Below are 13,408 nucleotides of genomic sequence, written 5' to 3'. Positions count from 1 at the left end.
TTTGGACCAGCATTTTATAGCTGTAATTCTTCTACTCTCCAGGAAACAAAAGAAACCCTATTACACACCTGACATTTATAGCAGGTAACACTGACCAAATTAAGTGAATTTATACCAACACCATTAAAACCATAAAGTCTCTAGGTACAGAAAAGTATTCAGACTCACTGAACTCAGTTTTAATGTGGTCAAATTATTCACTGGCTACATAGGTGTTAATTCAAGATTTGGAGTGTCAGTGGGGATGGCCACTGCTGACGTTCTGTCCCACTGCTGGTGGTAACAGCAGCCAAGAAAACAAACTTGGAAACTTCTACTGCACCTATTATTATTACAAGGGAGGAAAAATAAGCTTGAAAAATATCATTCAAGTGGAAATGATGGAGTAGTGTTCTTCAGAACGAGCAAGAGACGGCGAAAAAAGCTTTGTGAAGTGTGAACTTTATAGATATGAAAGATTCATTAGCCAACCTGAAACTGAAAAATTCTCACAGCTAAAAGCCTTCCAACCTCTGCAAACAGATCTCCTCACTTCAGAAATGAGTGTAGATGTCCTCTGTCACTTACTGTCCCTATTCTAGGATTGCCAGGATATTCTAAATACTGAGATAAATGGTACCATTCCATTGTCAATCACTGGCATAAAATTTTCCTGTATCTAAACTATATAAATTATGAAATTCTGGAGGAAATTATTGTAGAATCATTGAACAGTTGGACATGGAAGGGACCTTTAAATGTCATCTAATCCAAATTAAAATAAAACTAAGTAGATTTGGACTGAAACATTCCCAAGGGGCTGTTTCATTTTCACAGCAGTATCACTATAAATATTACAAGTGGAGAATCTTAACAATAACTACTATTTCCATCTAAGTTACATCTTTGAATGCCTTTATGCTACTATATGTTACTTTTAAAAAATAAAAACATGCAAACTTTTTATCATGAAGTGCATTCAAATTTCCTTTAGTAAAGAAAAAATCAATTAGAATTTACTATTCTAAAGAACTGAAGATAATATTATTTTTTAGTATTTAGTTTATTAACTCAGATTTATTTCCTATCCATCAATTATTTCTATTTCTTTTCTTTCTCTAACATTACTGTGGCATGCAAACCAACAGAGGTTTACATTATCCCCCAGCTTCCTGTCCTTTAGTTTCAAATCCCAGAAGAAACCACCACTCACGATTATTCTTACACAGCTTCCAAGGCTGCAAGCAGAAAAACCCCTGTTCTCTGTTGATTGAGAGACCATCTAATATAAACAGGTTCCTTTCTCCCATTGCTGTTGAGAGCACCATTTGTTTAAATCATGTATCCTTACATTGCTCACAGAGGAAAATAATCATTGCCTTATATTAGTTTCACCAGAACACTAAATAAATACTCTTCCTTTCCATATGACAGCAAATTGGAATCAGGTGTCACTGTTTGAGACAGGGAAAATAAGACATGTATTTACCCACTCCAAGCCCAGAGATAAAGTGCTTTTAGAGGAAGCCTCAGGGTAATGAAGTATTGCTATGAAGAGCTGGCAACCATTAGGGCTCTGCATACAGGGGTTCTTGACAGGCTGGAGACATGGGCAGAGAACAAATGTCTGAAATTCAACAAAGGCAAATGCAGGAAGGAGGAAAAACCCCTGGAACTGGTACAGGCTGGGACTGACCCTCTGGAAAGCAGCTCTGCACAGAAAGACCTGGGGGTCCTGGGGGACAACTAACTGTCCATGAGCCATGGTGTGCACTGTGGCCAAGGTCAATGGTGTTCTGGGGGCATCAGGAAGAGCATTCCCATCAGGTCAGGAAGGTGATCCTGCCCCTCTGCTTGGCCCTGGTGAGGGGCATCTGAAGTGCTGTATACAGTCCTCAGGAGCTCCTGTGGGGCTCCTCAGGACAGGACAGACATGGAGCTCCTGGAGCAGAGCTGGCACAGGGTGACAAAGATGATGGAGGGACTGGAACATGTCCCTGACAAGGAAAAGCTGAGGGAGCTGGGGCTGTTCAGCCTCGAGAGGAGACACAGCTGAGAGGGGCCCTCATCCCTGTCTGTTCCTGTCTGCAGGGAGGACTTAGAGCAGGGACCAGGCTCTGCTCTGTGGTGCAATGAAGGATAAAAACGTACTTTAAAAAATCAGATCTCAGAACATAAGCAAGACACTGCTTTGAAGATTTAGAGTTGGAGACAAAAGAAGAAAAAAGGATTCAGGTTCAAACAAAAATACAAACATCAAAAATACAAAATACAAAAATAATAATTCTTCTCTTAGCTCTAGAAATTTTCACAGCCCTGGAGAGATATGCATCGTGTTCATGCTAGGAAATACCATGCTGGTTTATGGAAGACTTTGTATGTTAAAAGATTTTTCCTGAAATGATTCATGTTGGTCTTTCTTCAAACTTTTTTTTTCTCATCTGCTCAAGTGTACACATCAACCAAGTGGGAGCTTCTCAGTCTGGATGGGAACTACAAGTAAATGCTGTAGGATCTCTCAGATTAAATAGTGAGACACATAAGAGATGTAAAGGACTATGGATTTAAATGCTTTTGGATGCCAGAGAGACCACACAGGTGTCTTGACTTCAGGTACATTATATTGCCTTCAGAATTTTGATACTCAGGTGTCACCATGCAAGATGTATCCAAATTATCAGTAAAAAAAAGTCAAAACCATTTAGTTTTAATACTTTTTCAACCACAAGATATGCAGTGTACATTATGACACTGGAGAAAGGCTCATCCTGTCCTGTAATCTTTAATGTCAATGAGGATGAGGCATAATCAGAATGCACCTCAATACAGGCAGTTCTATGATTTTTTTTCTCTTATATCAAGAAACCTCTTTCCAGGACATTTCAAAATGGTTCCAAAATCCTAAATCTGTAAGTACTTTCTTCCAAGAATCTTCTAATCCAACATAAAGGAAAAAAATAGAGGGAAAACAATAGTCCCAGTCCAAGGCATACCCACTTTCATGTAAAAATGAGGAAAGGAAGTACAAATTTTTCCAAGTATGTGTTGCTTTGCTGTATTTTCTTACATATTGGTATGAATTATAATTCTCAGAGCTTAAAAAAAAACAACAAACAAGGTAAATTGTACAGGTAATAGCATGGATGTGACAGATTTAGTCTTGGGAAAATCAAAGAAAGCAAAAAGGAGGGAGCTTTGCTCAGAGAGAGAAAAGAAAGCACCATGAAGGAGCATAAGTGTAAAATCTGAACAGATATTTGTGTCTGAAAAAGGCCCCGATTTCCTAACTCCTATTTAATGTTCATTCTTTAATTAACATTCATTTCCCAAGGACATAAGTTTGAAAAGGCTGCTTCACATTACTTTAGCACGAAAAGAAAGAATCACTTTTAAGCCATGAAAAGGCTGGGGAAAAAAAATAAACATGCCTCTGAACATAATTTCCTCTTTATTGCTACTGCAAAGTTATGAAATGAAATCTATTATTTAATTACATTGGATCAAGCAACAGGAAGGGAAGGGAGCGTTTGAGTCACAACATCCCTGTAAGGATAAATTACTACACTTCCTCTTACTAAAAGACAGTTTTAATGAAAATGTGAAAATGGTTAAAATCAAACTACTGGGAGGTAGAAAGATCTTGCTAACATAAAAAACACATAAAATGTACTCTGAAAGTCTGAACAGTAATCATGATAACAATAGAGAGGAAAAGTAGTAACATTTCTGCCAGAACATCAATAGTTTGAAAATTATTACATTTATTCAGATTCTGAAGATAGTTTAAAAACTATACAATAGCTTCTGGGCCTGATTTGTTTAATGCTTTGCATTGGAGATATTTAGATAATCTATTATGAAACCTTCAACATTTATCTCCCATTACTTTATTGTAAAACTTTATTAGCCATGTGGGATTTCCCTTAGCTATGCTTCATAATGTTTACTAGATCCTTCAAATTGAATGCAACTGTTGGAATAGTTAAAGCATTTTATTTCTTAAGTATGTTCTTGACATAAAAAATTGGGAGGGCTTTAAACTCTAATGAACAGATAGACTGAATTCTAAAATCTTGGAATAGATAACCTGGCAACTGATGAACAGCCCACAACTGGGATATGAATGTGCAAATGCTGTGATCCTGCATATAATTTAAATTCACTTTGACTTGGGTGGAGATGCTCTGAAATTACCTTTCATGGAAATACTATCTTTTCTCGACATTAGAATACACTAAAATATGAGGGCATTTCACAAATAATTTGAAAAACAATGGAAAGTATCTTTGAAGTTGTTCAGAAAAGCTCCTCCTAAGCCTACGGGTGGTATGGGAGACAGACATTTCTTTAAAAAAGTTATCCTGGTGGCAGCAGAGACTGGTTTCCTGGTTCAGAGACTGGGTTAACTTCTGAAGAGTGCAGGATGGATGGCATGGAAGGGATGAGCATGAAACATGAGAGTTTTTAGGGAAAGATGCAGAGAGATTTTTAGACTGATAAAGGAAACAAGACAGAAAAATCTGTTTGCAAAAATTTTCTAGATCAAAGACTTTCATGGCATCCTCCTAGTATTTGGTCTGTGGTCTACTTCCAAACTTCTAACAGTCTATGAAAGTGGTCATAAAAAAAGCCCTTTTAGTCATGTGGACTATTACAGAATGCCATGACTCTTGTATTATTTAAAGAAGTTTAATCTTCAATGGCAAATTTAGGAGGTTACTTGTTCTTAATGGGTAGAAGTCACCTGGATTTTACCTGTTGAATGTAGCAAAATATGAAAATAGGCCATAAACCTCATTGAACATTGTGTGTATTTCTTATTCGTCTCTTGAAACTCAGGTTATTGGGCACTGTCAGACTTGAACTGGCTATGGAGATATCTGGTCACATACAGTGAATTTCTGAATATTTTACCTACCAATGCTTCATAATTTAAGCTTGCACATTCTCTAACTGGGTATGAACTGAAAAGGCTTTGGCAGACAGTCAGTCCAGTCAATCCAAACCACTACCAGCTGACTGAGCCAGGAGTCTGATAAAATAGAGGAAGCACAGATTCATGTCAAGGGACGGAAGTACTTGGTATTTTGTAAAAACCTCTGGAAACTGGCAACTGGTCCAAGCAGAGAAGACAAATAATTTCCCCTGCCCTGAGGAGAACCCTGCTTTGCAAATCCAACTGTACAATCTTGTAATTAAATGCAGCTCCACAGAAATTGCTCACGTGCTAAGTTACAAAAGCTGAGCACAAAGCCAGGATGTCCATTACTGGTGCCAGAGGAGTCAGAAGATAATGCCAGTGATGCCAGTGGGGAGGAGGAAAATTAGTGTTTCCAGCCTTTAGCTTGATCCCTTGGGAGGCACAAAGGAAAGCGCCAGCACTACAGGTCAACAGACACAGAAACATCACTGAAATCTTCAAGAGGAGAGTCTCAGGGCAAAAAAGCAAGGATGGAAAGAACATCTTGATTCTGTGACTCTGTCCATGGCAAATGTTGAGCCTTAGCACAACCACCAGGATTCTGATCGTTTAGCTCCTAAAAAAACCTGCAACACAGATTTCTACAAGAAGAGATCTTTATGTTTCCACATAAGTGCACAGTTTAAAGGGGGTGAAAAAAGCATGTTCTTCTCTAATTCTTAGAGATATTCTCTGCAGTGTTTATGGAAATAGAGAGAAGACTATAGAGGGGGTAAAGTGCAACAAACAAAAAAACCCACAAAAAAAACCCCCACCAAAACACATGAAAAATAAATGGAAAAGTACCTTCATTTCTGAAAAACAATAGGATAATTCCATTTCCCTCATGCATTTATAAGAAAGTGAACTCCAATATTAGTCACAAGCTGTTAACTACTTTTACCAAAAAGGCTGAAAACAAGTGTGAGTCAAACCAATACAGGTGCCACAAAGATGGAAAGAAATCTCTGTCCTCACAATGACAGAGTCGGTGAGACTTCTCTAAAGGACATGAGGAAGGAGCGATCCAAAGGAAAATGTAGAGTTTTGATCAAGATGTAGCATAGAAAAAATGAAGGCTGAGTAAAATTTGAGAAGGAACATTGATTATTGAGGGGATTTAACAGGTCAAGAAAGTAGGGGATAAGATTTCAGGATCAGGACAAAATGGTCCATTAATACAGTTCCCTCACTTTTTGGGTTGCTGTCAAGGCTGGCTCCTTTACTGTGGAGAAAGTAAGTTACCTACGTGAATTTTACATGTTCACATGACAGTGATACCTGTTCTACATCCACTTTACAAACAGGCCAAGGGAGTCACAGAACCACACCCTGCCCATGGGCAAAGACATTTGCCTTCGTTTGCCTCCCTCCCCATCCAATTAGCAGCACTCCTTCACTGCTAAAGGTTCTCTTCGCATGCAATAGGAAACAGCTGCAAAATAATGCAGAAATAGATCTAGAAAAACCCCAAACCAACCAAACTTCTACTGAGCTTAACTTCAGAGTTTGCTGTATCCAAACTTGTATGCACTCCTAAGCAAAAACTATAAATATTCCCCAGAGCCTAAAGCTGTGAAATGCAGAGGTGATTTAGCAGACATGCAAACCATAAAAACTGTGCCCAATAAATTTCTCTTCTAATTTAGCGTAAGTGGTCCAGTCTTATATCATATAGAATCATAATTCTCAGCGATGTTTAAACCAAAAACTAGCTAAACATTTAAACTAAAAACCTTCAAACCTCCATAAAGCTTTACAAACAGTATCAGTCATTTTAATATAAAGCTAAGAGACAGTAGCATAAACAATGCTAACACAGTAACTATGCAGTTCAAAACCTGCACCTGGAATACTAGAAAAGTAAATTCTTGTACTCATAACAAGTCACTTTTCAATCAGTGGCTTTTTGAGGAGGAATAGGATCTGTAGCATGCAAGAAAGCCACACTATGAGAAGTCAAGAAGTATAGGAGTAAAGGACTGCCAAAAATAAGGCTTAATTAGGTTTGCAAGTCAAATTAAGAAGCAAAGTAAAGGAGGCTTCAGACATAAACCAGTATAAAGAAAGATTATCTGTGCTGAATGAAATAGAGATGGAAAATCTAAACATGGTTCTAAAACAGGAGAATAATTTTCACTGAGCATTGAGAAGAACTGATGTTTTGAGAACAGGAGCAAAGGTAGGACAACCCATGGAAGAGATATATTGGATAAAATTATTTCTGCTGTACTGAATGAAAGTAAAACTCAAAGATTTTAATGCACTCCAGTCATCTGGATATCTCAGATGTGAATGAACTGTAAACAGACCAATGTCTGCTGGCACTAATATTCAAATAAATCAGCTAAGTTTGGGGAAGCTAAAGCGATCAAATAATTACAGGCTGCTGCCTACGAATAATTGAAGAGCAATCAGGAAGATGATGGATCCAAATTCTTCTTGTTAGTGTCAGATGATTTAATAAGGGATGACAGCCACAAATTGCAATTTGGAAGGATCAAGGAGGATGTTAGGAAAACTTTTCTCATGGGAGGACAGAGCAGTTCTGCAACAGTTAAACAGGAGAGGCTCTGAAAAAAATTTTTGGTGGAGCTTCCAAAGCATGAGCTGGACAAGGCCATGGGTGAGCAGATCCTGTACTGGTGATAGTCCTCCTTTGAGTGGGTTGGATCAGATATCTCCTGGGGCCTGACTGCGTTTTGTATATTCTCACAGAGTTTTTGGGTAGAGAAAATTACTTCTGCTTCTACAGGTTCCAGTCCAACAGATACCCTCTCCTCCATTTGGAATAGGGTTCCCTATCTACTGCTACACCAAAATTAAAATTCTTATCAAAGATAGTGTGTCAACAACGTGAAAGTACAGAAAGTCGGGACCTGAGGCCTCTGCAAGAGACAAAGAACACAGGTGGAGGTGAGAGCAACTTAACCCCATCTTTCAACTGCTGCTACAATTGTCAATACTCCCAGTATCTATCAGGAGGAAAAGGGTTCCCTATCTACTGCTACACCAAAATTAAAATTCTTATCAAAGATAGTGTGTCAACAACGTGAAAGTACAGAAAGTCGGGACCTGAGGCCTCTGCAAGAGACAAAGAACACAGGTGGAGGTGAGAGCAACTTAACCCCATCTTTCAACTGCTGCTACAATTGTCAATACTCCCAGTATCTATCAGGAGGAAAAGCCTGCAATGGCACTGCTAATAAGGGGCCAAAGAAAGGAGGTCAGCTCCTTCACCCCAGCCATCTCACTGTGAACAGAACAAGAGGTAGGACAGGATAACTCCTTCAGTAAGAACAAATAAATGCATAAAAATAACAGGCTTAGTCACAGCAAGTCATTGAGGCTGAGAATGGCAGTTGTGTGTAAAATGAGTTGAGCAAGGTTATTGGGGTTTCTTTTGATACAACTTGAATGAAAATCAGCTTCCATGATGGTGTAAGTATTCCCAAAGTAGATTCTTTAATTATTTTCAGCCTTGGTTCATTCAGATAAATAGGCTGTGCTAATATGTGTTTGAGCTTCACTTAGAAAAAAAAAGGTTATTTGTTACAGATGTGAGTATCTCTGTGCTGGGTACTCACCACATGCTGCAACCAACAATAAAACACAGACTGGTTGAGCTCATGCCTCACAGTTAACTTCAGAATTTCATCTATTAAGATTTGCCTTCTTAAAACCTTGTAACCTAAATCCTAAAGACCTAACACAAGGTTTTACAGAATCTAGGCCTTTTTAATGGATTCATGAATACAGTGATTTAGAGCTGAGTTACTATTGTTAATAAACTTCAGGCTGTTGGAGTTTTTACATTCTCTTTAGATAGATTTCTCTTTATAACTTACAGATGTAATAAACTGTAATGCATCAGCTAATGAATGAAAGAGAAGGTGTGTCTCATGAGGTGGCAGCACCATAGAGAGTGTTTCTCCTTTACAGAGATGCTTCCAGTGAAATTGGTGGCAAAGACAATAGAACTGAGACAGAGGTCCCCACACCAGGATAAATTTCAGGTTGTAAATAAACAGACACCACCACAAAAAGTATATATTGCAGTGGCCTTTTTATAGCCTGGGAGTACCTTATAAGGAACATTATCCCCATTTTTCTAATTAATTTAATACCTGATGCGCAGAAATAAAAATCAGTTAATCTACAGTCACTTTACATTTTAGTGATTCTAGGTCATCATGTCACTATTGACCCTGTCTTGAGTATGACCCAGTGGGGAATACTTGTAGCTTTTATCCACAACTTGGCAATGTCAGGAGCAAACTGTATTTTTGGTATCTCCCTCCAATCCTCTGCAACCTAATCAGTACAATGGCAATCTGTGCAAACAATTCTAAAGAGCACTCTGTGATGTCCACCTTTGATTGTCCTATGGTAAGATCAGTGATATCTAATGCCAGTTGATGAGCACTGAATGTTCTGTTAAATGACATATAATGTCAGAAACTAGATATAAAAAAGGTAATTTGCACTGCTGATTTCCCATCTCACAATGCACAGAAAATGCATCTGGGTGCTCCCCACTTCTTCAGCCTTCACTCAGTTGTAGAAGTTCAGGCTTCCAGTCAATGCAAACAAAATCACCAAGAGAATTCACATTCTGTGGCTCCAGGAAATGCATCATCTATCATGATACTGTTAAAGATGCACATCAGGTTGCTTAGTAAATTTACATCTATTCTCTGGAAGACTTTATTAAACAAAGTCAAAGCAAGGCTAAAGGATCTTTTGATAGATTTGGCCAAACACAAAACTGAGTGCTGTAGCAGTAATGGGAAATTCTTTTGAAATACGTCATATTCAGACATGGGATGAAATACTCTCTAGTTTGAAAATCTAGCTTAATTTCAGTGGATTTGTATGCTTAAAAGATCAACAGACTTTTGTTAATAGCCTCTTAAAGTGAAAGGATTTTTAATTAAGTAGAAATAGTGTTATATTCTATCATCTACAGACTACAGCAGTGCATCTGATCATAACAGTAATATTATCTTAGATGGAAAGTGACAAATTCCACACCTAAATATCAGTAAGTAGGTTCTACTAATAATGTATTATCCATTGAGTGCATACTATAGCATTGCTGGCTGCAATACTATTATGTGTATGTGTATCCTAGAAAATAAATGTCTTCATTCTCAAAATTTCCCTTTACTCCTGCTTCTAGTCTGCGAATGCCAAGTGTTAAAGTAAGTCTAGAAATATTACTTTCATTTTTAGGCTTTATAGTTAGATCAGAAGGGGCTTCCTACAAACCAGCAAGAGCAAAACATTTGAACTCACTCTTACTGAGTACAAAGTGAATCCCCTTGGTCTCAGCAGAGCTAAAGACTGAAATGATTTCTTGTCCTGGCACTCCATTTTTGTATTTACTTTCTGCCCCATTATTTTACAGAAGTGTTATTTCTGAGAAGTTATGCTTTAGTGCAAGTTCACTTTTTGTAATAGTGTAGCCAGCAGTGTGCTGGAACAGCTAGTTTACAATTTCATATTGTAATTTCAAGTGTGCCATTCTCACCACCCATCTGAACCAGAATAATAATGTGCCACAGTTCAGCTCTCTGTCATGGAAAATAAACTAAAAGGTGTTCACTTCCATGAGGGAATAGGGAATCACAGGACTCCCCCTTCAAACTTATTTTATGTGTCCTCTCTTCTTTCCTATCCATGTTCCCACCTCCCACATCAGTGGCTGTTTCAGCTGTGAGCAAAATTAGGGAAAACTGAGTGGTGCACTTTCCTTCCACCACCTGGATTCAAACCTGATCTAAAGTGCTAATTTACATCAGCACTGGATCTTTAGCTGCCATCCACCCCACAAAATGCCCGGACCACAGCCTGAACATCAATGGCAGCCCGGGCTCAGCAGCAGATGAGCACAGCAAAAATTACCAAGCCTAAGTTGCACTTCTTGCTCTTCAAGTTCCTAACACAAAGCTTCCACAAAGCAGAGATACTAAGTTTCTAAAGTTCACCTGTGTTTTACAACACTCTCAAAATTTTTAGCATTTCCTCCATACATTTCTTCCAGTAACACCAATGCTGGCTAGCAAAACATGATCTCTATGCAGTATAATTTCATACTCCTCCTTTTTAGGGAAAAAAAACCAGCAATGTGTGATGGCATTTGTGACAGCTGAATTCAAACGTCCTATCAAGTTGGGTTTTTTTAACATTCTAAAACTCTACTTTTCAAAATGTACTGCAAAGTTTCTAAAAGCATATTTTACTATAAATCCCTTTCTTACTTACTATTGTTTATCTGTAATTAGCCTTTCTTTTGCCATGTTCTACGCCCCATTTCACTTAAGAAAAATGTTCTGGTTTGAATATGTGAGGAAAATGAACTTGGTCATTTTCAAGTTAGCCAAGACAAAAATAAATTTCTTACTTCAACAGGCATAAGCGTGGGGAATTTATGTACTCAAATAATGACTTTTGAAAAAAGCCAATCTTCAGTGAAAAATCATCACAAATATCTAATAAATGTTCCATGAAGTTAGAAATAAGCAAGATAATTAATTAATCCAAGTTTAAAAGGGTTTTGCTATTGTTTTATTTTTTCCTTTTTTTTGTCAAGACATTAGAGCACAGTTGCAGAGTAAATGTTAAATATTGTTGAGCTGAAAGTACAATTTTGATCACAACACTAATATTCTCCTTGAACTTCAAAAGGTTCAAATCCTACTCTATAGAGGGGAAACTGTCCAGAGAAGTGGTGGAATCACCTCGCTGAAGTATCCAAAAACAAGTGGATGTGGCACTGAGGGACATGGTGTAACGGTGGACTTGGCAGTGCTGGGTTAACACTTGGACTCAATGACCTTAGAGGGCTTTTCCAACCTTAATGATTCTGTGACTCTCAAAATCAGCGTGGTTTAGGTATGGCACAAAAGGGAGATACAGAGAAAAAATGGGCAGAAGGTCTTGGGGAACATTAGGGCTTTAAGCAACTCTCAGATTAAGAGGGAAAAGATAAGGAGCTTGGTTTAGTCCTTCCTGAATTTCAGTGGATAAAAAAGTACTTCTAGGGAAACATGCCAAAATGCAGTCCTGAGTAAGCATAGACAAGTTGAGAGTGGAGAGAGAAGTATTCAAAACACCAGTGCTAAGATGATATTGAATCCTTGAAAGCAGATGAGGCTTGAAAGCCCACTGATGAAAAGGAAACAGGGTAAGAACAGAAGTTTGTGGAATGCCCAAAGAAAGTAAGAAAATTCTGTTGAAAGATACATTGAATTACATAGTGGAGGGAGACGAAGATTAGAAGAATATGGTGTTTCTCCTTGGGTTGAAAAAAAGAACCCTTCACTTTAAAGTAAGATTTAAAAATGATGTAACCACTGTGAGAAGAATCACTTCATAGTTAGAGGACTAGAGATCAAAAGAGCCTCAAAAACAGTTCTTTACTTCAAATACAAGGAGAGCCGTGTTTTCCATTTCTAATGCATAGTATTTGTCACAGGTTTGATGCATTCCATGGTTAGTTGTCCTTTCTCTTTAATAGTTCATGGGGTAAGAGTAAGCCCATTCATGAGAACATGTATTTCTGATGGAAACCACCAACCCAGTTCCCTTCTTACAACGTTACACTTGTCAAAGAGTTGTACTGAATATAAAGTTCCACATTACCTTTATCTTCTGTTCAAGTAGTACAGAGGCAAACTGTTTTGCACCTGCAGCTTTTATAAGGCTGGAGTGGGATTTTAAAGGAACTGCTGAAGTGCCTGAACACTTTATGTGTGAGACCCAGCCTGTGCTCTACATACTTATATTTGCTTAACAAATCATTATCAGCCAAATTAAATTGAAGTGTGAAATATGGCACTCTGGAAAAATGACACATACCACTCTTGCCCACTGGTGGAAAGAATAAGGCAAGAAAATAGGAAAAGCTCGCACAGCATTCATTGAATTTTGAGTGTTAAACAACCAGTCACAGAGATGCATAAATCACAGAGATGCATAAAGGAAAGTGAGTTCTATTAGAGAAACAGCAGTATTTCTTCAGTAAAATAATGCTTAACTCTTTTAATCTCACAGCTAGTGCGTTCAAGCACCTCCATCTCCAATCCGTTCAGGAGGAGTGGACATATTCCTAATGCTTTAGCATGACCACTTCTCAATCATCTTTGTGGCCTCACCTGGAGTCCTGTGCAGTTCTGGGTGCCACAATAAAAGAACAACGTAAAGCTATTAAAGAGCATCCAGAGGAAGAACATGGAGATGGTGAAGGGTCTGGAGGGGAAGCCTTATGAAGGGCAGCTGAGGTGATCTGGTTTGTTCAGTGTGGAGGAGGCTGAGGGGAGACCTCACTGTGGTCTTCAACATTGTCATGAGGGGAAGAAGATGTGGTGACCCATGACAGAACTCGAGGAAACAGCCAGAACTGAGTCAGGGGAGGTTTAAGTAGGACACCAGGAAAAGGTTCTTCACCCAGAGGGTGTTCAGGCA

The 13,408-nt window shown here is 38.3% G+C and overlaps 1 protein-coding gene across 8 annotated transcripts in view; it reads right to left on the bottom strand.

Annotated features, from left to right (window-relative positions):
• SUPT3H (SPT3 homolog, SAGA and STAGA complex component) overlaps positions 1-13,408 on the bottom strand; it is a 254,792-nt gene that overhangs the window by 91,294 nt on the left and 150,090 nt on the right. The window contains exon 1 of one of the 8 annotated variants that reach the window (XM_069011774.1): positions 1,331-1,347. The exons of 4 other annotated variants lie outside the window; for them this stretch is intronic. Coding sequence is in view for 2 of the 4 variants with exons in the window: in XM_069011771.1 (XP_068867872.1) it covers positions 1,193-1,261 (69 nt within the window). In the remaining 2 variants the exon portion in view is untranslated. Of the gene's footprint in view, positions 1-1,192; positions 1,298-1,330; positions 1,348-13,408 lie in introns of those variants that run through there. 3 more of the 8 variants (XM_069011771.1, XM_069011772.1, XM_069011773.1) reach the window with 3 other exon arrangements.

Source organism: Aphelocoma coerulescens, chromosome 3, assembly GCF_041296385.1.
Source record: "Aphelocoma coerulescens isolate FSJ_1873_10779 chromosome 3, UR_Acoe_1.0, whole genome shotgun sequence".
Classification (NCBI taxonomy): Eukaryota; Metazoa; Chordata; class Aves; order Passeriformes; family Corvidae; genus Aphelocoma; species Aphelocoma coerulescens.
The sequence above is the reverse complement of the archived record's forward strand: the minus strand, read 5'-3'. Positions and strand labels throughout refer to the sequence as shown.